Source organism: Camellia sinensis, chromosome 3 (genome assembly GCF_055761805.1).
Source record: "Camellia sinensis isolate YWXY chromosome 3, ASM5576180v1, whole genome shotgun sequence".
In the NCBI taxonomy this organism is placed as follows: domain Eukaryota; kingdom Viridiplantae; phylum Streptophyta; class Magnoliopsida; order Ericales; family Theaceae; genus Camellia; species Camellia sinensis.
Genome location: NC_138963.1, coordinates 148,620,869 through 148,646,826, shown reverse-complemented (window position 1 = coordinate 148,646,826; position 25,958 = coordinate 148,620,869). Strand labels below are relative to the sequence as shown.

At 39.7% G+C, this 25,958-nt stretch overlaps 1 protein-coding gene across 1 annotated transcript in view; it reads left to right on the top strand.

Moving 5' to 3' along the window:
• LOC114290278 (P-loop containing nucleoside triphosphate hydrolases superfamily protein) overlaps positions 1-25,267 on the top strand; it is a 77,052-nt gene extending 51,785 nt beyond the window's left edge. Inside the window, exons 18-26 of the mRNA XM_082921120.1 lie at positions 16,747-16,887; positions 16,984-17,109; positions 17,332-17,382; positions 17,484-17,531; positions 17,612-17,893; positions 18,054-18,800; positions 19,101-19,190; positions 21,019-21,068; positions 24,921-25,267. Coding sequence (XP_082777246.1) covers positions 16,747-16,887; positions 16,984-17,109; positions 17,332-17,382; positions 17,484-17,531; positions 17,612-17,893; positions 18,054-18,800; positions 19,101-19,190; positions 21,019-21,039 — 1,506 coding nt within the window. The 3' untranslated portion in view covers positions 21,040-21,068; positions 24,921-25,267. The remainder of the gene's footprint in view (positions 1-16,746; positions 16,888-16,983; positions 17,110-17,331; positions 17,383-17,483; positions 17,532-17,611; positions 17,894-18,053; positions 18,801-19,100; positions 19,191-21,018; positions 21,069-24,920) is intronic.
• The last annotated feature ends 691 nt before the right edge of the window (positions 25,268-25,958 follow it).

The window sequence follows — 25,958 nt, the reverse complement described above, 5'->3', positions numbered from 1 at the left end:
CTCCATTTACTCCTACTGGGTGTTGTATATGGCTTTTGAACAGCTTGTCTGAACTGTTCATGGGAACATTCCTAATCAAGTTATGCTCTCTCTTCTTCTTTTTCTTTCTTTTTTTTTTTATTTTATTTTACGTGGAGGTCTGATGGGTGGAGAATTTCCATTGAATGAGGATGTTTGCAACCAACTCCTTCAAAAGCTTAAGGTTGTTAGAGGGCGTAAATTGAAAGGTGGTATTGTAAGACATAAAGAGAAGCCTAATGAGAAAGTGCAGTGAAACAATGTAATGAAGTTACATAGTAGGGAGACATAAAGAGTGATTACAAAGTTATATCATGAAATTGTGACATTGTCTTGGGTAGAACTCAACCCCAAAAGCTAACTTGTGAGATGAGAGTGCCCTCACGCTTATGCATTGCACATTCCCTTTGTATCCCGGCAATGTGGGACTTCGCTTTACACCTTCCCTCATCCCTAGCATATGAGATGTGCCCCCATTGTGGTGCCCTTTTGTTTTTTTCCCTTTCCCTCTTAATAAAACAAATGTTTTTAGTGATGTTATTTGAGGAAGCCATAAGGAAGTTGTGTTTGAAGGTTGAGACACATCCTGAGCCTTATTATGTGGCATGTAGGGCCAGCTTTGGGGCAAATCCCACAAAGCAGCTGCTTTGGGCCCCCAAAAAATGCCCAAAAAAAAGGCCCCAAAACTATAGTAGGTATTGTATTGGTTTAGAAAAAAAAGGCCTACTTGATTTAGAAAGATCTAAAGTTTCTTATAAGAAGAGGCCCAATCTGAATAAAAAGTGTTAAAACCTATCACCTACTTCACCCCCTAAACCTAACCCACTACACCACTACCACCTCACCTACTCCACTAAACCTAACCCACTACACCACTACCACCTCCACTTTACCTACTCCATCTACCACCTACTACCACCTACTCTTCTATATATAGGAATCATTGTAACATTCAATATATCTATCAATAATACAATCAATATCTATACAATTCTCTATTTCTCTTTATACATTAAATTTTCTACATGGTATCAGAGCAGGTTTAGAACCTAGTATTTTCGCTTCCCCGGCGGGCGGCAACCTCACCTTAGCCGCCCGCCGGACCTCAACCTATTCCGCTGTCATCTCTATCAATACATATAGCTTCCAGTTCGCCGCCACCAGAGGCGACTTCTCTACATACAAAGATCAACCATTCTCATCTCTCTCTGAGATGAAGAGGCCAACCTCTCTCTCTCGGCAACTCTCTCTTCGGTTTCTCTCTACACCACCTTCTCAACCTTTTAGTTCTACTACTGTGACCCTCTCTATGATGGTTTTGGTGTCTCTGCAATGTGGGCTGTTCTTACTATTGTTGTTGTCTTTGACTTCTCTGTGGGTGCAACACTTGGAAGGGGTGTAAATAGGGGTTTTGCAACACTGCTTGCTGGTACTCTTGGCGTTGGAGCTCATCGAATTGCTAGTTTTTTCTGGAGAAATATGTGAGCCCATACTACTTGGGCTTTTCGTCTTCATACTAGCTGCAGTAGTGACATTCATAAGATTTTTTCCAAGAATGAAAGCAAGATACGATTATGGGCTGCTGATATTTATATTAACATTCTGTTTAATATCAGTATCTGGTTATAGAGATGATGAGGTGTTAGAGATGGCCCACAGGAGGCTATCCACCATACTCATCGGTGGTGCCAGCGCTGTGATTGTGTGTGTATGCATTTGTCCATATGTGGTGCTGGTGTTGTCAAGGGCTTCCAGCCATCTATCTATCAGGCAAATAATGGTGGGGCCAATTTTGTGGCACATGGTTAGAACCTTTTCAGAGGACTACAATGATTTGAATGTTGAGCCTTCGTTTGGAGAGACCAATCTCGACTTTGAAGGCAGAGAGAGGAGCACTAAGGAAAGCACACCCATTCTTCTTTTATTTATTTAATCACACTCACCAAGTTTGTTTCACTCTCATTATCACATTCATACACACCGGTATCATGTTGTCTTCAACTTTCTTTTATTTATCATTTTAAAATACACCCTTATCATGTTGTTCCCCACCTTCTTTACTTTATATATATATATATATCTCTTTTTATTATATTCTATTACTCAAACTCTCCTCCATTTGATTTTAAAATCACTTATTTTTTATTTATTTTTTCCAAATCACTTTTCCTCCTTTTTACATACCCCCACTTTATTTTTGAAACAATCACCCTGATATTTTTCATATAATTCATCTATACATATTTTTTTATCTATTTTCTTTCTCCCTTGTTTTCTTTCATTTTATTTTTATTTTTTCAACACAACACTCCCAAAAAAAAAAAAAAAAACAACAAAAAAAAAAAAAAAAAAAAAACATTTTACAAACTTGTCATTTCTTCATGCCGGGGATCAACCCCGATCAGCATTTTACACCAAAAAAAAAAACAAAAAAAAAACACACACAAAACAACCACATCCACAGGCGGGATTTTGCTTCTCTACTCTGCTGCGGGTCGCTTTTTCTTGCCTCCGTCCTGGGCGGCCCTTGCCGGTGCTGCCTCTGTGTTTCCTGCACCCACTCCACTGGGCACGATCACTACTCCCTGCTCCTCCACTGCAGCATATGGCGGACCTCCAAATCGGAACATCACGGTGGCCTTCCGCTTCAGCTCCTTGTTTTCTGTCTTTAGCACACTTATCTCTGCTCGCGCATCCTTATACATGCGTTGGAGCAGAGCCAGCTGGGAGTTTAACTGTTGCACCTCATTTGTTCTGCTCTGCAGCCGGTGCGACAAGTTTGTGACTGCAGTCATGGTTTCCACACATGACTTCAGAGTATACTGATTCGCCTCAATATCTGATTGCGCTGCCATTCTTTGCTCCACAGACCGCACAGGAAAGGTCAACGGAGCAAACTCAGGGGCGTTTGGTTGAGGTTCAAGGGCAACCGCACCGGTTATCTCTCTTGTGGACTCGTTGAGGTCGGGAAAGAGAGTAAGCAGACCACGGGAAGAAGAGGCCATGTTCTGGGTAGCTGGATGGGAAGAAGAGGCCATGTTTTTGGGTTGCTAAGTGTTTCAGAGAAGCAGCGATTACCGATTGGTACTGTCAGACAGGGTTGGTTACAGAGTGTTTCAAGATTTGCAGCTCTTCGCGACAAGCTCTCTGAGAATGCAGAGGTTTCAACTGGTTTGTTATGCTTCCAAGCCTCAGCCTCCGCTTCGGTTTATAAAGACCCTGACGAAGAGGCCGACACGCGTTCTGTCGGTCACGTGCATCGCCGCGTGTCTGGCGCGCCTTTTGATGGCTCGCCGCTCGATGATTTCTGTCGGGCACATCTTTTGATAAAGTGGGCGCGCCTTTTGAGGGCGCGACTTTTGCGGGCTCGATATATATATCTACATGTATATCTTTTGGGCAGCCTATATACACACTCATACAGTGTCTTCTACACCGGTCCGACATGACCCCGTAAACAGTCTTCTACAGCGGTCCGACATGACCCCATAAACTGTCTTCTACATGGGTCCGACAAGACTCTGTAAACTGTCCCGACATTGATTCCGGTTAGCTCCTTCATGGGTCCGACAAGACTCTGTAAACTGTCCCGACATTGATTCCGGTTAGCTCCTTCATGGGTCCGACAAGACTCTGTAAACTGTCCCGACATTGATTCCGGTTAGCTCCTTTATGGGTCCGACAAGACTCTATAAACTGTCCCGACATTGATTCCGGTTAGTTTCTACAAGGGTCCAGCAAGACTCTGTAAACTGTCACAACAACTGTCACAACATTGTCTGCTACAACGGTCCGACATGACCCCATAAACTGTCTTCTACATCGGTTTGACACCACCATACAGTGTCCTCTACAACGTTATGACACCCCCATACAGTGTCCTCTACAACGTTATGACACCCCCATACCGTGTCCTCTACAACGTTATGACACCACCATCCAGTGTCTTCACCAATGGTCTGACACGACCATACAGTGTCACCTATCCTCTTTTATTTTTATGTATTTTTCTTGTTTTGTTACTCTCTCCAAACTCAAGTTGGTTAGTTCCTATTCCCCTTGAGTTTGCGGGGGGCTGTTAAAACCTATCACCTACTTCACCCACTAAACCTAACCCACTACACCACTACCACCTCACCTACTCCACTAAACCTAACCCACTACACCACTACCACCTCCACTTTACCTACTCCATCTACCACCTACTACCACCTACTCTTCTATATATAGGAATCATTGTAACATTCAATATATCTATCAATAATACAATCAATATCTATACAATTCTCTATTTCTCTTTATACATTAAATTTTCTACAAAAAGGTCCTACATTTTGAGGCCTCAATTTATATTTTAAATGCATTTGAGATGTAGTTACAAACATATAATAAAATCATGTTTTTACCAGTTGGTTTCTGTTAGCAACGAGAATTAGAAGTATTCGTCTAAATTTTTTTTAAAAAACTAATTGAAGAACTATCATATTTCTTAGCTTTTTATGTATTGATTTTTTTATATTTTTTTTGTTTTGTTTTTTAATTTGTTCAACTATGATGGAAAGTCTTAAATTTGTAATATAAAGTTGGGTTTCAAGATACAAACTCTGTTATAGAGATGAATTCTAATTTTTGTTTGATTAAATATTTATTTGATCATTGACTATATATATTGTCTATTACAATTACATATTTTTATTATTTTTTATGTTTCCTTTCATTGATTATTTGATTTGTAATGATTGAGGATTAAGTTATCATTATGATGATGTTAATAATTTTTGATAAACTATATCAAATATGTTTTTGTTAGAATTTCCCATCTTTACCTTCACCTACTCCACTACACACTCCACTTCACCTACCTCCACTTCACCACACACTCCACTTCACCTAACCCACTATCACCTCCACTACACCTACTACCACATTTTCTTCTATATATAGATTGTATAGGAATTGTAATTAATTAATCTTGTAACACATCAATATCAATCAATAATACATAAATTCTTACATGGTATCAGAGCAAGGTTAAGAAATTAGTATTTTTCGCTTCACCGGCGGGCGGCAACCTTGCCTTGGCCGCCCGCCGGACCTCAACCTATGCCGCTAGAATTTTCTACACCATTCTTCTCTTCAAATGGATCCGATCTGGGTTCGCCAACTGACGGTGCCGTTGTGTGTTTCCGGTCTCGCAACCTCCCTCGGAGGTGGAAGCAAATCAAAGCACCCGAATTCACCACACCCTCAGCCGTCGAACCCTTTCCCTTCTCATCTTGCTCGCCACTACCGCCACTCCCCACAGGACTCTGCTGTAAACACATTACAGTGACCAGTCTCCAATCCAAACTCAGATTTTTGGTGATCTTTGTACCAGGGCGATCCATCATCAGATGCACTCTCCGGTGGACCATTCTGGAGAACCGCTGATCCCGATCCATCAGAAAAATTTGGTGTCTTCTCTGGATTCTCATCAGATGAGCAGCTCTGAGAGATCTGCTGTTCTGTTAGAATGGGCTGGCCAAATAGCAAGAACATAGGTGTCTTTGTTTCGTTATCTTTCTTTGAATTTTGGGTAGAAATTCCCATGGTGAGCCAGCAAGATAAATTCTTGTTGTCCTTTGGATTGTCCGTAAGGTTGCCAATGGGAACTCTAGGTGATTGGACAGCATAATCAAGTCGCTGCGATCCAAGGGGAAACAGACCCGAGTGAAGTTTGTTGAAGTGGAGATCTGCGGAAGATAGTCCAAAGTGAGCATGCGGAAGATAGTCCAAAGTGAGCATGCCTGGCTCAACATCTCTGATCTTTCTATGCCAAACAAGTTGGCCAGATTTCTGTAAAGCTCTTCGTATGATCCAAGGGCTGAGAGGTCAAGTGTCCGACCCACATCCACCACTTTTGCATAAACCCATATAACCACAGCAGATTTGTCTCCCTCTTTTCGTTTCTTTTTCTTTTCCTATTCTCCTTTTCTACTTTCCAACCAACCCATGTGCACCTTTCTTTTATTATTATTATTATTTTTTTTTTTCACCACCTTTAGTTGCTGCTTTATCCATTAATTAAATTATTGGATCCATGTCATTCTTACACAGTATTATCATACGCCACACCCACTCCATTTCTTTATGTTTTTCTTTTATTTCCTTCTTTCCACCCACTCTTGTTCCCCACTCATAGTTTTTTATATTTATTTTATTCCCTCTTTTGCTAAGGACACGAACCACACACTGTTTTGCACACCCATCACCTTCTTTCCCTTATTTTATTTTTTATTACTTTAACCTTCCGAAATTTTTTCTTCACCTTTATCCCCCACTTCATTTTATCTCTTATTATTATTCTTTTTTTCACCCAAAAAAAAAAAAAAAAAAAAAAATAATACAAATACAACGACGTAGATGCACTGCACACCAAACTCAACGTCCTTTTATTCATCTCAGGGGATCCACCCCGATCACACTTTTACATCCAAAAAAAAAAAAAAAAAAAAAAAAAAAAAAAAGCAGGCGGGTTTTTTACTTCTCTACTCTGCCGCCGGTCTTTTCTTCTTGCCTCCGTCCTGGGCGGTCCTTGATGGTGCTGCCTCTGTGCTTCCTAATCCACCAAGCACATTCACTCCTCCTTGCTCCTCCACTGCAGCATATGGCGGACCTCCAAACCGGAACATCACGGTGGCCTTCCGCTTCAGCTCCTTGTTTTCTGCCCTTAGCACGCTTATCTCTGCTCGCGCATCCTTATACATGCGTTGGAGCAGAGCCAGTTGGGAGTTTAAATGCTGCACCTCATTTGTCCTACTTTGCAGCCGGTTCGACAAATTTGTGACCGCCGTCATGCTTTCCACACATGCCTTCAAAGTATACTGATTGGCCTCCACATCCGACTGCACTGCCATTTTTTGCTCCACCGACCGCATAGGAAAGTTCAACGGAGCAAACCCTGGTGCGCTTGGTTGAGGTTCCAGTGCCACCGCACCAGTTGTCTCTCTTGTTGACTCATTGAGGTCGGGAAAGAGAGTGAGCAGACTCCGGGAAGATGAAGCCATTTTTCTGGGCCACAGAGTGTTACAGAATCTCTCTCAGAAAACAGAGTGTTACGGACTATCTCTCTCAGCAAAATGAAGAGGAGTTTTTGTTTTTTTCCGAGATTTTTCGCAGCTTTTATCTGCTTCAGCCTCAGCCTCTGTCTTATAGCCGAGGCAGCCACGCGCATCGCGCGCCTCTTATCACCAGCCGACAAACGGGCACGCAAGCCAAGGCGCCCACGTGCCTCGCCATCATGTCCGGCACACCTTTTGATGAATTGGGCACGCCTTTTGATAGATTGGGCACACCTTTTGAGGGTGCGACTTTATAAGGGTCCGACAAGACTCTGTAAACTGTCCCGACATAGATTCCGGTTAGTTTCTACAAGGGTCCGACAAGACTCTGTAAACTGTCCCGACATTGATTCCGGTTAGTTTCTACAAGGGTCCGACAAGACTCTGTAAACTGTCCCGACATTGATTCCGGTTAGTTTCTACAAGGGTCCAACAAGACTCCGTAAACTGTCACAACAACTGTCACAGCATTGTCTGCTACAACGGTCCGACATGACCCCATAAACTGTCTTCTACATCGGTCTGACACCGCCATCCAGTGTCCTCTACACCGTTATGACACCACCATACAGTGTCCTCTACAACGGTCTGACACCACCATCCAGTGTCTTCACCAACGGTCTGACACGACCATACAGTGTCTCCTATCCTTTTTTATTTTTATGTATTTTCTTGTTTTGTTACTCTCTCCAAACTCAAGTTGGTTCGTTTCTCTCCTCCTTGAGTTTGCGGGGGGCTGTTAGAATTTCCCATCTTTACCTTCACCTACTCCACTACACACTCCACTTCACCTACCTCCACTTCACCACACACTCCACTTCACCTAACCCACTATCACCTCCACTACACCTACTACCACATTTTCTTCTATATATAGATTGTATAGGAATTGTAATTAATTAATCTTGTAACACATCAATATCAATCAATAATACATAAATTCTTACAGTTTTGATGGGACTCAAGGCTTGGCTTGGTTTGGTTTGGTTTATATCAAATATGTCACTATTCCTAGAAAGTATAATTTTGGACATGGAAAAAAAAAAGGAAAAAAAGAAACAAAGAATAGAAGACTTAGTTTACTTTTTATTTGGTACTCCAACTTATATCTTAGTTTTTATTATTATTATAAACTTTGTTATATATTTAAGTAAATTTTAATAGTCTTTTTGTGAGCACTATTAAATGCAGAAATTTAAAACAATATTCGATATATAATCTTTTGATCAATTTTTTCCCCCCTAAAATATATATGAAAGGCCCCATATTTAGGGTTCGTTTTGGGCTCTAGAAAAGTCAGAGCCGACCCTAGTGGCATGGATAACCACACAAAGCTTAAGGTTGATAAATAGTGCGCATAACATTCAACATTGGCAAGCTCAACGAGATGATATTGTGAAATGTTCTTCCTTTTAACCTTGTCATATTCTCTTGGATTGTACATGGATATGGGATCTCGATGTTGTTCACACTGGACGCACCAATACCCACTTCTTCATCAACGACAATACAAAGTGAAGCTTGGGTAACCAGCTTAGGGTATGATGAGATATCACCCCTTATTTATAAATGAAGATTTAGGGTTTACAAAGAAGACAATTACAAGATAATCCCTGAGTGCGTAAAAATGATTACAGATCCTAGAGACTTTCGGCTAATATAATATGCTAAGTGCCTTTCGGTGATTATAATATGTCAACACTCCCCCTCAAGCTGGTGCGAAGATATCTGTCATGCCCAGCTTGCCTAATATGTCATGAAACGGTTTATTCCCAATTCCCTTGGTGAGAATGTCAGCAAGTTGTTCACCAGACTGAACAAAAGGAGTACAAATGGTACCACTAGTGAGTTTCTCCTTAATGAAGTGGCGATCAATCTCAACATGTTTTGTCCTGTCATGTTGAACGGGATTGTGAGCAATGTTGATGGCGGCCTTATTATCACAGTATAACCGCATGGAGTCCGTCTGAGCAATACCTAGATCACTCAACAATAATTTGATCCATAAAAGTTCACACACACCTTGTGCCATAGCTCTAAACTCAGCTTCTGCACTTGACCTGGCAACCACATTCTGTTTCTTACTCCTCCAAGTAACTAGGTTGCCGCCGACAAATGTGCAATACCCTGAAGTTGATCTCCTATCAGTTACTGACCCAGCCCAGTCAGCATCTGTATAGGCTTCTACACGAAGATGATCATACTTTGAAAAATACAGACCCTTACCAGGAGCAGACTTCAAATACCTCAAGATTCTCATGACAGCCTCAAAGTGAATCTGATGAGGAGCATGCATAAACTGACTAACTATACTGACAGCAACAGCAATATCAGGACGTGAGTAAGATAGGTAAATGAGCTTACCCACTAAACGTTGATAGCTCCCCCTATCCACAATTTCTCCTCCTTCATCATCCCCCAATTTCTGATTGGGTTCCAGTGGGGTGGCACATGCCTTGCAGCCAAGCATCCCAGTTTCCTTCAACAGGTCAAGCACATATTTTCTCTGTGAGATAAATATCCCATCCTTAGAGCGAGCAACTTCAATTCCCAGAAAATACTTCAAGCTTCCCAAGTCTTTGATTTCAAACTCTTTGGCTAAATATTTCTTCAACAGAGGTATTTCCCCACTATCATTGCCTGTAAGAACTATGTCATCTACATAAACAATAAGTGCTGTAGTCTTACCGCATGAGGAATGTTTCACAAATAATGTGTGATCTGCCTGACTTTGTTTGAAGCCAAATTTAATCATAGCCTGAGTGAATCTCTCAAACCAAGCCCTTGGAGACTGTTTGAGACCATATAACGACTTCCGAAGTTTGCATACTTTCCCTTCTGTTTGATGATTCTCAAAACCCGGAGGAATGTCCATATATACTTCTTCTTCGAGGTCACCATGGAGAAAAGCATTCTTGACATCAAACTGATAAAGCGGCCAATCTAGATTAGCTGCTAGAGAAAGAAGTACTCTGACTGAATTCATTTTAGCCACGGGTGCGAAGGTCTCCTGATAATCAATGCCATATGTCTGAGTGAACCCTTTTGCCACAAGTCTTGCCTTGTAACGCTCAATAGACCCATCTGCTTTGTGTTTCACAGTATATACCCATTTACAGCCCACAGGTCGTTTGCCCGTAGGTAACTCGGTCAATTCCCAAGTGCCATTCTTCCTAAGTGCTTTCATTTCCTCAATCATGGCTAGTTTCCACTCAGAGATAGCAAGAGCATCCTGAAAATGGTTAGGAATGCTAACAGAGGAAATATTTGACACAAATGCTTTATATGAGGATGACAAATGAGAGTATGATACAAACTGTGAGATAGGATGTTGAGTACAAGATCTCACACCCTTTCTTTTGGCAATAGGAACATCAAGATCAATGGACTCACGAGATTCAAAATTACCTAGACTCTCATCAGAAGCAGGAGATGACAGTGGAGTAGCAGAAACGGTCCCGTGTATCCAGTTAACTTGTTTTCTGTCGATGTCCCGGATATAAACATGTCCATCCTTATTCTTGGTGACAGTGGGTTCTATAGTTCCAGGTGGTGTGGGTTCTATAGTTCCAGGTGGTGCAAGAACAACTGGTTCTATCATAGGAGGCACAGGACTGACTTCTACCATAGGAGGCACAGGACTCACTTCATACCAAGGCTCCCCCGGAAGGGAGGTCGGGGACACCGGAGAGGACAAAAAATAGGACTGGGACTCAAAGAAAGTGACATCCATGGACACAAACCACTTACGAGAAGAAGGGTGGTAACATTTATACCCCTTTTGAGTAGGAGAATAACCAAGGAAAACACACTTGAGGGAGCGAGGGTCCAACTTACCACGAGAGGGAGAGTGATTATGGACAAAACAGACACAACCAAATATTTTGGGAGGAATAGAAAACAAGGACTGAGAACCGAGGAGGACGTGAAGCGGAGCCTGTTTGTCCAAAACCTGGGTAGGGAGACGATTAATAAGATAGGCAGCGGTGAGAACGGCGTCGCCCCAATAGGGTCGAGGCACGTTCATAAAAAAACACATGCACCGAGCCATGTCAAGAAGATGCCGATTCTTGCGTTCGGCCACCCCATTTTGTTGAGGGGTATTGGTACAAGAGGTCTGATGGATAATGCCATGAGTAGAGAAATATTGTCCTAACCCAGAATCTATGTATTCCCCGCCATTATCAGAACGAAATATTTTGATAGTGGCCCCAAACTGAGTACAAATCATCTTATGAAAAGTGCGAAACACAGAGAAAACTTCACTCTTATCTTTCATGAGATACACCCAAGTAGTACGAGAAAAATCATCAATAAATGTAACAAACCAGCGATGACCTTTCACAGACAGAACACGAGAGGGACCCCAAACATCAGAGTGTATTAATGAAAAAGGAACTAAGCTTTTATTCAAACTGGGAGCAAAAGAAGCTCGATGTTGTTTTCCAAGTTGACAAGACTCACAAAGAAAGTCAGACACATGATGATTTGCGAAACTAGAAGGAAATAAATGCTTAAGTAAATGAAATGAGGGATGCCCAAGACGTCGATGCCACAGCCATACATCAGCGGGGGTAGGAGAAGACGGGGTGGAAGAATAAGCAAGTTTGTCCGGTTGATCTAGGAAGTAGAGACCATTTTCTGCACTACCACTGCCAATCGTCCTCCCCGTGACAAGGTCCTGAAAAAGACAATGATCAGGAAAAAACGTCACACAACAATTCAAATCCTGGGTAAGACGACTTAAGGATAACAGATTAACAGAAAACTTGGGAACATGGAGAACAGAAGATAGATGCATGGTAGGAGTGACTTGGACTAAACCTTTTCCAGAAATAGAAGAAACAGTTCCATCGGCAATCCTAACTTTGTCCTGACCTGAAGAGGGCTTATAGGCAGAGAAAAGATCAGAGGAGCCAGACATATGATCTGAGGCACCAGAATCAATAATCCAAGGCAAAGATGTATGACACAGGAAAGCACAAGGAGAAGGGACTAAGTTACCTGAGCGGGCAAAGGACGAGGAAGCGGTACTGAGAGCAGTAGAAGATCGGCGGTCCAACAATTGGCGCAAAGCATCCTCCAGCTCAGTATCAGAAGCTTGGGTAGCAGAAGGGGAATTAGAATCAAGGGTATCAACGGCACTCGACTGATGAGCCCGGGAATAGGAACCACGTCCTCGAGAGTGGCCTGACCGACCTCCTCGAGAACCCGACCGATCATTTCGACCCCCAGATGGAGTCCCATGAAGCTTCCAACATGTCTCACGAGTATGCCGCGGCTTTTTGCAATAATCACAGAACACAGACTCCTTAGCAGCAGACGGAGGAGGCAGGCTGAGGCTATCTCGAGGAGTAGACAGTAATGCGGAACGGTCAGTAGAGACAGGGGACATCATAGCAGACCGACGACTCTCCTCATTTTGGACATAGGCAAATGCCTCTTGCAGTGAAGGAAGAGTGTCCATACTCAGAACTCGACCCCTAACTGGATCATACTCCATATTTAGGCCAGCCAAAAATTTAAAGACCCGTTCCCGTGCGATGAACTTCTTGTACCCGATAGAATCAGTAGGGCAAACGGGCTTATAGTCTTCCAGGTGGTCAAGGCGTTTCCAGCCGTTGGTGAGGAAAGTGAAGTACTGAAGAACAGTCTGCTCCCCCTGAAGTGTGCTCTCAATAGAGCGACGCAACTCAAATGCCTGTGAAAAATTTCCTTTGCGGGAATAGGTAACAGCCACAGCCTCCCAAATGTCCTGGGCAGTCTCCATAGACAAGTAGCCCTCACCAAGTTCTGGAACCATCGAATGGATAAGCCAACTCATAATCAAAGAGTTGTTAATCTCCCATTGGTCATAACTTGAGTCAGTGGTACTAGGTGCCTGTATCCTGCCATCAACATACCCCATCTTCCCTCTGCTCTTTAAAAACAAAGTCAAACTTTGAGACCATGCTAGGTAGTTCTGACCATTAAATAGAGAGGTGGTGATTTTCAGACTAGGGTTGGGGTTCTCAATCATGGTAGTAGGTAGAATGAGACTCTCACTTTTTGGTGTTTGAGACGAAGAGGACACACTAGTGGAATCTGTCATGGATACAATACTACCAAACCCGCAACAAATTAGTGGAAATCACAAACCCGGAAGGTGGTAGTGAGATAACAGGCACAATGATCACTATAAAGACATACAAAGTACAAAATTAAGAAACCATTTTTTTTTTTTTTTTTTTGTTTTGTTTTGTTTTTTGTTTTTTTTTTTTTCTTTTGTTTTTTTTTATTTATTTTATTTTATTATTATTTTTTTTTTATTTGATTTTTTTTTTAATTTGATTTTTTTTTTTATTTTTTTTTTTATTTTTTTTTTATTTTTTTTATGTTGAGTTATTTATATATACATCTATTTATATATAAATATATATATCAGACTATAGTGATATATCTATATCAGGATATATATATATATATACCTAGATCAGAGGACGACGAGGACGAGGGTGAGGACGACAAGGACGAGGGCTGAGACGAGCGACGAACTGCGGGAGAAGATCGACGAGCGACGAACTGCGATGAAGATCGACGAACTGCGATTGATGAAGACGAGCGACGAACTGCGGGATGAACTGCGATTGATGAAGACGAGTGACGAACTGCGGGATGATGATGATGGCAGAGACGAAGACGAAGCGGAATGATGATGATGGCAGAAGATCGATTCAGCAGATGATCCAACTAGGTATGCTTTGAACCCTAGCCCTGGAGGTGATGCTCTGATACCATGAAGCTTGGGTAACCAGCTTAGGGTATGATGAGATATCACCCCTTATTTATAAATGAAGATTTAGGGTTTACAAAGAAGACAATTACAAGATAATCCCTGAGTGCGTAAAAATGATTACAGATCCTAGAGACTTTCGGCTAATATAATATGCTAAGTGCCTTTCGGTGATTATAATATGTCAACACAAAGTACAATCTTATTTGTGCCACCAATTCACACATTGTCAAGTTGAAGAAAAATTCATTGTTGATTTGGCATGTTCCTCCTTCAGACGGTATTCTTGGATGTGCTTCTAACTTGCCAGAGTCGAGTTTTTTTGAACGGGGAAGAATTGATGGTGCATTCCTTGATTGGTTGGAAGCCTGTTATCTGATTTGGAAGCCCAGGGCGAACTTGTGGGGCTAAAGACTTTTTGGTCCCATAAATGTAATTGGTAATATCATTATTTAACTAGGATTAAAAATGAATATTTGGTTTGGATATTTTTTATTATGTTTTCAAATTATACTAGGTTTAGTTTCCTATATTAATTTAAGGCTTTGGCCTATAAATATTAGCCTTTTGGCATTGTAATATGTAGTTTTGGCTAAGCATGGTTACTCCAAAAATATTGCCATACAAGTACCAGTATGACTGCATGCATACTGGGTACGCAAAATATGTATCTAGTACGTGAAATACTTTGGGTATGGGATGGGTACGACTTGGAAATGACATGAGTACGGGATGGGTACGGCCTGGGTATAGGTTGGGTACTTCTATGGGTACTATAGGACATGCATGTATTTTTATTTTTTAAATTTTACTTGAATAATTATGTTGTGCATACTTTTTTAAAATTTAAAAATATAGGGTATTTCTCCAATTATCAAAAATTAAAAAGCACTTAGAATTCTTTTTTTAACAGTTATAAATATACTTTAATTATTTTTTACCTTTGATTTTTTAATTATTAAATGTCATGTACTAATATAATTTATAAAATATACATTCTTTTTAGGGATATTTGGCAAAAACCCCTCTATTGGGCCCTTCTTTGATGCAAAGGACAGCTCATAAGTTTTTCTTTCATAAACCCCCACACCTGGAGGCTCATATTTGATGGAGGATACAGAAACAATTTTCTATAGGAAATTTGGCCAAAAACCCTCTATTGGGCCCTTCTTTGGTGAAAAGGACAACCCATAAATTTTTCTTTCATAAACCCCCTTCCCTGGAGGCTCATACTTGATGGAGGATACAGAAACAATTTTCTATTTCTTTTTTGATAATCTTACCCTTCCATATATACGTGAGAGATTTGAATGAGATTGAAGAAGCTATTCCCACTGCTTCGGAATCTTACTCTTCACAGGTGGTTCTATTAAAATGGAAATCCTCTTGCAAGACCCAATCCATGACTTGAATCAAAATCCAATTCCAAAAATTCATGAACCAAAACGAAGAAGAAGAAGAAAAATAAGAAGAGTTCCGTGAGGAAACAGCAGAGGAAGAACGTTTCATGCCGACCGTTGCAGTGAAAGTGGGTCTGGGTTTGGGTCTTGGTTGGGTTTTGATGAAAGTGGTGGTGGGTGTAGAAATCCGTGTGATTAAGGAGAGTTTGGTTGAATTGTTGTTTGTTGTTGATTTGTTTATGAACTTGTAGTGAAAGAACTCGTAAAATTTCCTTCAGTTTGTGCTCTGTTTTTTGGTACTGATGCCATGTTCAAGAAGACAGTAAAGTGTTACTCTAGTAGTCGGTAACATTTTACTGTGAAACTGAGTAAAATGTTAATGTCAAAAAAAGTAAAATGTTGCTGTATAAGTTAATTTTGATGGTAATTATTTTTTTTAATTTAAAGAATTTATAGTCAACCTGCATCTTGTTTAATAGATTTTGATGAAGGATTCTAAAAATACTAATTTTATTAAAAACTGGTATCTAGATCAAAAGTTATATCATTTTAAAGTTAAAAATATTAAACTAGTCAATAAAGATATTTTGGTAATAGTGGTATATCCTGGACTTTGCATGGAAATTTTTTTGTGCTTGTCCTTAATACATTAAAATTTTATTATGAAGGGGTTTTGACCACATCTCCCATTTTTTTATAGATGTACTGGACCGTACCCACACTTTGTTTTTTTTGGTTTTTTGTATTGGTGTACCTGTAACGTACCTGCACCCGCATCCGTATCCGCACCTATGTTTCCTAGAGTTTTGGTTATAATATTATTGGGTATTATCAGCTGTGGCTGATTGAGCGTCTCTCTCTCTCTCTCTCTCCTACCCCATTCTTCATTAGTCTCTTTGTAGCAATTGGATCTTTTTCAGTAACTCCAAGAATAGAGGCATAATAGTCATGCTTTCTCCTTTCCTTTTTTGGCAGATATATTCTTCCTTCAAAGTAATCATTTATAAATGAATAGGGTTACAAAAATCCACTTCGAATCCCAAATTAATTTTTGGTGCAGTAGTTTTTTTTGGGGGATAGAACCATAGCTGAAAGGTTTTAATTGGCCTCCAGTGTAAGATTATCTTGTACCTTCATAGGACTGTAATCCTGAAATTTATATATATTTTTTAAAACTATCAGAAAGTCCATAGTATATTAATATTAAATTTGCTTTGGAATGGATTTCTTTACTGTGATTTGTTTGAAGTGTACAGATGTTTGAAATTTAGAAAAATGTCAAAAGCGATCTAATGCCAGGAAAACTAGTAATGTTGCAGATTCTGCATAACCTGCACTGCTAATGTTCCTTAGTTCCCCTTCCTATCCAAATTATTGGTTTAATAGAAGTTGAATCTTTTAAGAGTATTGGCTTCAAGCTAGAATTTAACTTGAATGCTGAATGATTTCTTTGCAGACTGGGACAACAATTATCGATCAAATGGATCTTCTCCGTGAGCAGGTGAAAATGTTAGCTGGGGAAGTGGCACTGTGTACTAGTTCTCTGAAAAGACTGTCAGAGCAAGCAGTTAGCAACCCTGAAGACTCACAACTTCAGGTTAGTCACCTCTTAAGAGTTCCTCACTCTAAGAAAGAATGCGTAAATGTGATTGATGTTAATATTCACCTCTTGGTGCTTGTAATTATCATACAGGAGCAAATGCAGAAACTGAAGGATGAAATTAAAGAAAAAAAACTCCAAATACGAGTGCTAGAGCACCGTATGGTTGGGTCAGTAGAGATGACTCGGCATGCTTCAAATAGCATCGAAATGTCTCAGGTAATTTTATGCAGTTAATTAATGCAAGAAAGAGTTCATTTGGAATGAAAATTTTCTGTTGCTCAAGTAAGAAATTATAAATTGATAAATTTTCATTGTTGGTTTTTCTAATCATTAGGAGCTACTAGTAATGTAAGTGAACTCTCTCTTTCTCTATCATCTCTGCATTGTGGTTTGTTCTTATTACTGAATCAAATATGCTTTCTATTCATTCTGATGTAGGCTTTGTCCAAACTTACTACTCAGCTAAACGAAAAAACTTTCGATCTCGAGGTATGTTTAATCTACGAACTTGTTTGATGCAAAATATTTTGCTATCAAATGGAAAACATTTGTACTAATTTGATCATTTTGTTGTGGGATGGCTAATCAAGATTAAAACAGCTGATAATAGAATACTCCAAGAACAACTACAATTGAAGGTAAACAGTACTGCTGCATGATATCTTCTTAAATTATTACATTTTTTAATGTTCTGACAAAGTTGTGTTGCTTTAACAAGGTATCAGAGAATGCTGAGATGCAAGAAACGATTCTTCTACTGAGGCAACAGCTTGATTCTTTATTACCAGAGAAAACGTATGGCTGTCTACAACACCCTGCAGACATTGGAGTCACCAGACACAATACTTGTGCTGAGGACTTTTTGGAGAGGAGATATGGGGAAACTTGTATTGATGAAAGTACTCCTACAAGTGTTATGAGTTTGAATAGAATATTCTCCCAAGAGGAGTCCAAAGAGTGCAATAGTGATACTACTTTGCATTCCCAGCTACTTATGCAGGTTATTTTTCTTTTCCATTTCTTGTCCTTCGCTGCTATGGATGTCTATTACTTGTTTCTGTCCTGAGCATTATCTTATCATTTTGGTAATTGTTGTGGTACTACATCGTTGTGATGTTATGCTTCTAAAGATGAGTATACTTTTCATTATTTTGACTTAGGCTGCTGAAATAGAGACACTGAGCCAAGAAAAGGTGAAAATAACTGAAGAAAAGGACAAGCTTGAAATTCACTGCGAAAAACTGACTGAGGAAGCTTCCTATGCAAAAGAGCTGGCTGCAGATGCAGCAGTTGAGTTGCGTAACTTGGCTGAAGAAGTGACAAAACTTACTTACCAAAATGCTAAACTGACTGCTGATCTGGCTGCTGCAAAGGAGGCTTGTTGTATATCTAACTCCTTTCAAAGATCTGCTTCATTTGATGTGAAGAAAAATAGTGGCAATGATGCTCAACCTGATGCATGCTCAAGAAAACCCGACAATGTATTGGTGGGGGAGTTGCAGCATGAACTTAACACAAGATACCAAAAAGAAACTTCTTTGGTAACTGCATTATCTGAGAGTGATGAAATAGCAGATGAGCTGCGGAAAAGACTTAATGAAGCAAAGTGTCGTGAAGAAGATCTGGAAAATGAGCTGGCCAATATGTGGGTGCTAGTTGCAGAGATGAGGAAGTCTGGCATGAATTATGAGGACATTTCTTCACAGGGGGATCATGTTTCTAACAATTTGCAAACAGTAGTTGGAAATAGATTTTCTTCATCTAATGGTGTTTCCAAAAAACCATATGAACAAGATAACAAATGTGGAAACATGGATGAGAAGAGTACATTTGAAGAATTAAAAGCTAATTACCACAGAGAAAGGAGAAGGTGCAAAGAACTAGAAAGTTTGGTTTTGAGATTGAAGGTATGTGCCTTCCAGGTTTTGTGATTATATGACATGAACTCCTGTTAAAAAATATTTGGAATTTTTATATGTATTTACTCAACTTTTTCAGCATTTTTATCCAATTACATAACCTTCAGTTTGAAATGTATTTAGTATTTATGTACATGTACACAATTTTTGAACTTACCAAAATTATACCAAAACATTCAAATTTTCCTGTTAGCTCTAAATTCCTGCAGTTTCCTCAGTCAGCCCAAGTAGTTATGAAATTCTTTCTATATGAACAATAATTCCAAAGAAAAAATTCCTTCATTTCAGGGAGATGATATTTCTGGTCTCGATATCACTTCTCTTGAAGAACTTCAAAACCTTCATGTTGAGGCTATTACGAAGATTTGCCATGTGAAGGTGCTATTTCTTTTGTTTGTTTTCTATCTATGGATTTTGTATAATGTCAATGCTTTCTAATATTGTATGTTGCCACGTCTGATTTACGATGTAGCCATGTCTCACATGTTTATTGTGGGATTTTTTTACAATGTCGTGCGTTTCTTCTATTGCATCTTTTCTTTGCCCAGAGTTATAATGTGTATGGTCTTTGTGATATTTTTCTCTGTTAGATCACTACTAGTCCTAAAAACTTAAGTTGTTAGTAAGAGTAATCGTTCGGTCCGGAGGCCTGCAACCCAGCCCAAGGCAGGTTGGACTAACCTGAATGGTACTTAGGCTTAGACCTGGGCCTGCTTGTTGGACTCAGTCCTGCCTGTTAGCCCAACTTGTTAGCCTGTGAGAGGCCACCTGAAAAGCCTGTCTGTTAGCCCGCTTCATTTAAAAAAAATTAATGACTGTTGGGTACATATAATATAACATATATGGTCATAACATAATTATGTTTCGGTTTGTTTGGTTTGGGTTTCTCAGCAGCATGTTAATACGTTCAGTGTCCTAATTTTAATGGAGAAACATTTTGATGTGGATCATTGCCAGTTTATCTTTGGGAGATCAAGAAATTTAGCTGAAACAAGGCCAATGAAACTTTAAAAGTGCAAGTGCTTGGTGAAAATTTACAGATTATGATTTCTTATAATGAGAAGACTGGATCATTTATTTCTCCATTGTCTGGTGGCCCTTTTATTATGGCAGCGTCTTTTCGGTCTGTGTGATGATTAGTGGGTTGCTCCGAGGGAGTGCACACACATGCTTCTTGTTAGGTTTGAACGGTTGGGTTGCAATAAGAGAGCCCAAACATCGTGGTCTTGTATTGTTTTAGCTATCTTTTGGTCTATTTGGCTAGAGAGAAATGTACGGATCTTTGATGGAAAGGAGTCAGATGCAGAATCTCTATGGGATAAGGCGGGATATTTGGCTTCGTTTTGGGCTTTTGTGTCTCTTCCTTTTAAAGGAGTTCCATTTTTCTTGATTTCTAGGGATTAGGCTGCTATTTGCCATCCTTGGTGATTGGATTTTTCTTGTTATTTCCCGATTTTTGTTTTGATTTCTTTCCTTGTACGAGGACTCCTTGTCCTCTCTTTTTGCTTGCTTATGCTTAATAAAATTCTTCATTGCTTTTGAGAAAAAAAAAAAAAAAAAAAGCCTCATAAGTATCATCTTTTATATTATTAACTTCATTTTGTTCCTTGAGTTTTGGCATTCCATTTTTGACAGTACTGTACTGTGTCCTGCTGAAATGTTAACTGCAATATAATACTTCTCAATCTGTGCCATTTGTCTGCATTTAATCATCAGTTGTTGTGACTTCTAAATGACTTTGGCTTCAAGGTCACATTTGTAATCCTTGGATTATGTGACATGAAGTTTATTTTGAGGCTTGATGTGTCATGGCAGTTTCATCTACAATTCCACGCCATCTTTTCTGCTGGGACTTTGTTGCCTTCTTTTTTTTTTTTTTTAATTTTTATTTATATAATGGCAAATTACATATACCCCCCTCGAGGTTTAGCAAAATTACAAATATCCCCCTGAGGTTTGAAAAATTACAGATATCCCCCTGAATGTACTATTTGCATAACAAATTAGGGGACAAATTATTATGTAAATATAAACCTCAGGGGGTAATTTGTCATGAAAATATAAACCTCAGGGGGTATCTGTAATTTCCGAAATCTCAGGAGGGTATCTGTAATTTAGCTAAACCTCGAGGAAGGTATATGTAATTTGCCCTTCTTTTTACATATATTTTCCTTATGGCTAATATTCTCTGGTTTATGATATGTAGTTCTCAAATCATGCCTTCTAACATGCTGGAGTGGAGATTCTGATGCATAGGTGAGTCCACATTCATGGCTTCCCTAGCAAATGGACAATAATTATGCTTTTATAGTTTTGCAAATGTTGGTGAAAATAAAATTGATATTTTCTGAGCTGTCGAATACATGAAAGGTTGTTTAGACATTTCTATTAAATTAACTTGTTTCATAAGCAAATTTATCCATTTCATTCCCTTTCAATTTTGTATTGAAATGCATATATGGCTACAGATGTAACCACTAATTCACCACCTTTGTTTCTTGTCTGGGGAGTCACTGGGCTCCTATGTCAGGTGGTATTTTAATTTGATCTTAACATGATAAATTACCTGTACCTAGACACCTATGAATCTTGAGTCAATGTTCTATGGCTTAATTGTTTACTGAATTGAATCTCTGTTAACATGTATGAAAAATGACTTCAATTTGAGACATCTTAATTATTTTGGGCTCGTATCCAACAGTTCTGATATCTATGAGCTTCAATCAAATTGTTTCACTTTGATGCCTTCTCTCGAACTAGCTCATGGGAAGCCCAAGTTTTGGTTCTAGTTCGAACTTCTTTGAAGTTCCAGACATCGTGAGAATAATTGTAATTTTATGGAACCAAAATGTTAGCCGTGTGGACTTGGAACCTCACAATGTGTTTGTATTTGAGGCATAAAGGAATTTCCTTGTGATATCCATTGGGGTTACTGTTAAAAAATATATATATTATTGATTGATGAATGTTGTGTGTATTACAAATAGTGAGTGGCTCATTATATAGGAGAGGGTGAGTGTAGTAGGTGAGGAGTAGGTGAGGAGTAGGTGGTGGTAGGTGATGGTAAATGGGTGGTAGGTGATGTAAATTTTAACAGTCCCCCGCAAACTCAAGGAGGATAGAAACTAACCAACTTGAGTTTGGAGAGAGGAACAAAATAATAAAATACATAAAAGTAAAAAAATAATAAAAAAAAGGATAGGAGACACTGTATGGTCGTGTCAGACCGTTGATGAAGACACTGGAAGGTTGTGTCATAACGATGTAGAGGACACTGGATGGTTGTGTCATAACGTTGTAGAGGACACTGGATGGTGGTGTCATAACGTTGTAGAGGACACTGGATGGCGGTGTCATAACGGTGTAGAGGACACTGGATGCTAACCGGAATCAAATGTCGGGACAGTTTATAGGGTCATGTCGGACCGTTGAAAAAGGCGCACCCTCAAAAGGTGTGCCCAATCTGTCAAAAGGCGTGCCATCAAAAAGCGTGCCCAATTTATCAAAAGGTGTGCCGGACATGATGGCGAGGCACGTGAGTTTGTCGTCTTGGCTGGCGCGCCCGTTTGTCGTCTGGCGCAAGGGGCGCGCGATACGCGTGGCTGCCTTGGCTATTTAACCAAGGTGGATGCTGAGGCGGAGGCAGACAAAAAAACTTCTGAAAATCCCCTGAAAAACTCGTCCTTTGCTGAGAGAGATACTCTGTAACACTCGGTAACACGCTGTTGCCCAGAAAAATGGCTTCATCTTCCCGCGGTCTGCTCACCCTCTTTCCCGACCTCAATGAGTCAACAAGAGAGATAACTGGAGCGGTGGCACTGGAACCTCAACCAAGTGCCCCGGAGTTTGCTCCGCTGAACTTTCCGATGCGGTCTGTGGAGCAAAGAATGGCAGTGCAGTCGGATGTGGAAGCCAATCAGTATACATTGAAGTCATGTGTGGAAACCATGACTGCGGTTACAAATTTGTCGAACCGGCTGCAGAGTAGAACAAATGAGGTGCAACATTTAAACTCCCAGCTGGCTCTGCTCCAACGCATGTATAAGGATGCGCGAGCAGAGATAAGCGTGCTAAGGGCAGAAAACAAGGAGCTGAAGCGGAAGGCCACCGTGATGTTCCGATTTGGAGGTCCTCCATATGCTGCAGTGGAGGAGTATGGGGGAGTGAACGTGCTCAGTGGACAAGGAAACACGGAGACCGGACTGGCACGGGACACCCAAGATAAAAGTAAGAAGAAGAGACCTGCAGTAGAATAGAGAAGGGAAAAGAAAAATCCCACTGTGGGTGTGGTTGTTTTGTTTGTATTTTTTTTTTTTTTTTTTTTTTTTTTTTTTTGTGTAAAATGATGATCGGGGTGAGGCCCGATATGAATAAAATTTTGCAGTTCGTCTTCTTCCTCCGTGTTTGTTTGTTTTTTTTTTTTTTTTTTTTTTTTTGTTTAATAAAATAAATAAATAAATAAAAAAATAAAAGAAAAGAGAAAAAGTGGAGCAACGTGGATGATAATGTTTTTGGGAGTGGAGAATAAAGAAAAGAAAATAAAAAGAAAGGAAAGGAAAGTGGGGAGGTGGATGCAATGATGGTGGGGAGACAAAAAGAGAGAGGTTTGGTTGTAAAGATACTGAAACGTGGGTACCATTCTCAAAGAACAGCGTGTTAGTAACTTGCTTCAAGCCACAATGGTGGCAGGATGTGTTGCTGCCATGCCTTTCCTCAAGATGATTCCAACCTCAGTGCTCTGGGGATACTTTGCCTTTATGGCAATTGAAAGTTTACCTGGTAACCAGTTTTGGGAAAGAATATTATTACTATTCACTGCTCCAAGCAGAAGATTCAAAGTTCTCGAGGAGTACCACACCACCTTTGTGGAAACTGTGCCATTCAAGACAAGCGTGACATTTACAATATTCCAAACAACGTACTTGCTTATTTGTTTTGGGATCACATGGGTTCCAATCGCAGGGCTTTTATTCCCTCTGATGATCATGCTTTTGGTTCCTGTAAGACAATATTTTCTTCCCAAGTTTTTCAAAGGAGCACAACTTCAAGATTTAGATGCGGCGGAGTATGAAGAGGCACCGGCTTTACCATTCACTCTTGCTACAGAGACAGAGCTAGGTGCAAGAGCTTCATTTGCAGAGGATAGAGAGATTTTAGATGAGATCATTACCAGAAGCCGTGGTGAGATAAAGCATGTTTACAGCCCAAAGGTTACGAGCTCCACTGCAACACCACAGGCGAAGAAGGAATATGAAATGGAGAAGTATTGCCATAGCAGCTGGTGTTGATTTTCTGGGGGGGAGGACGGTCTGAAGCACCCAGAGTCCCTGAAGGCAGAGGGAAACCCCAAGGGCGAGGTCGGCGACGAAGAGCCTGGGGTGGCAGGATGAGGATGTGTTGCTCATCGGAGATGTACTAGTGCTAGTGGATAAACGCAACCAGTAGAGGTCCGGCGGGCGGCCAAGGCGAGGCTGCCGCCCGCCGGTGAAGCAGAATTATTAGCTTCTCAACCTTGCTCTGATACCATGTTAAAAAATATATATATTATTGATTGATGAATGTTGTGTGTATTACAAATAGTGAGTGGCTCATTATATAGGAGAGGGTGAGTGTAGTAGGTGAGGAGTAGGTGAGGAGTAGGTGGTGGTAGGTGATGGTAAATGGGTGGTAGGTGATGTAAATTTTAACAGTTACTGTGTACCTTATTGATGATCTGAGTGCAGTTGAGCATTTTCCTGTCTTTTGTATGTGTACCTGAAAGGAACCCCAAAAAAGAAACAAAGAAAAACAAAGAGTAAAGAATGTATATATGAATTGTTGCTGCAGAAAATGTGTAGTCAACCTTAATTTGCGTTCTTGTAGAATTAAAAAACCATGAAACTGAGGCACCATATAGTGAGTGAGTAAATAGGCCACCATAATTGTTTCTTTGTGGCAGTCATCTTTCTTCCATTCCATGCATGCTTGGTATATCTGAATAATCATTGTTTTCTGGAATAGTGAGGAAATGGTGTATATGCTTCTATCTGATGAGAAACAATCTTAACTAAATAGATTATGCGCAAGTGTGATCCATCTGATGATCTTCCCTTTTGGCATGTCTCACAGGTATTATGTAGGTCGAATGCATTCCTGTACAGTGAATTCAGAATGATAACCATTCATGTCTCGAAGAGGTCTGTGGTCCTCGGTTATTTTGTGCAACCAACAACAATGGAGATGAACTTGTTGGAAGCTAAGATTGTGCAGCTAACTTGTAGTGAGAATGGAACCAAGTGACTGTATAACATAGACATCCTCTTATAAAATTTGTATTGCCTTTGTATTTGGGATATACCCTTGATGTACATGTCCTACTGTGACAGTAGAACAAAAAACTCTCATGAACCTCCTATAACTGAACAATTGTATGTATTTGTCATGTATAATTGCATTATGCTATTTTTGATTTTTTATTTTGAGCTCCTTTTGCTGCCCAGCTTATTCTTTTCCCAAACCATGAGTTGCAGAAGAAGGCTCTCCAAAGATGAGGCTTAGAAATCCCTTCATGATCGATGCTGTAGAAAACGAAGCAAAGAGAAAAACCCGGTGAGAATGCCCTCAGCTGAGTTTTCATGTGGAGGTAAGAAAATGAAAGAGATTTTCAGGACTTGGGAAGCCTGTCACAGTTTGCAACAACACCAATTTGCTATTCTGTGGATAGCAAGAAAGAAGCATTTGCATGCTGAAAGAACTTCCATATGGGGTGGAAATCGTGTTGGATTTAAATTGGGTCATTTTAGATTGTCATTTTGTTTTTGAATTTTTTGTTTTTCGTATTGTCTTTAGCAAAAAAAATTCGTATTTTAATATCATATTATTACTTTTTGATACACTAAGCTAATGCATTTTCAAAAATAAAATATTTATGAAGAAATTTATTTATTTATACTAAATACAAAAAATATATTTAACTTTTAGTAGTTTTTTGTATCTAGCAATTTTATTTTTTTTTATAAATTTTTTCGTAAGTATTTTAATTTTAAATGTATTTGGATTAAATAGATCTAAAAAAGTAAAAATAATTAATTATAATGTAAAAAAAGTGAAATAAAAGTTTAGACATACGAAAAATAAAAAATTTAAAAATAATATTAAAGTTTTAAA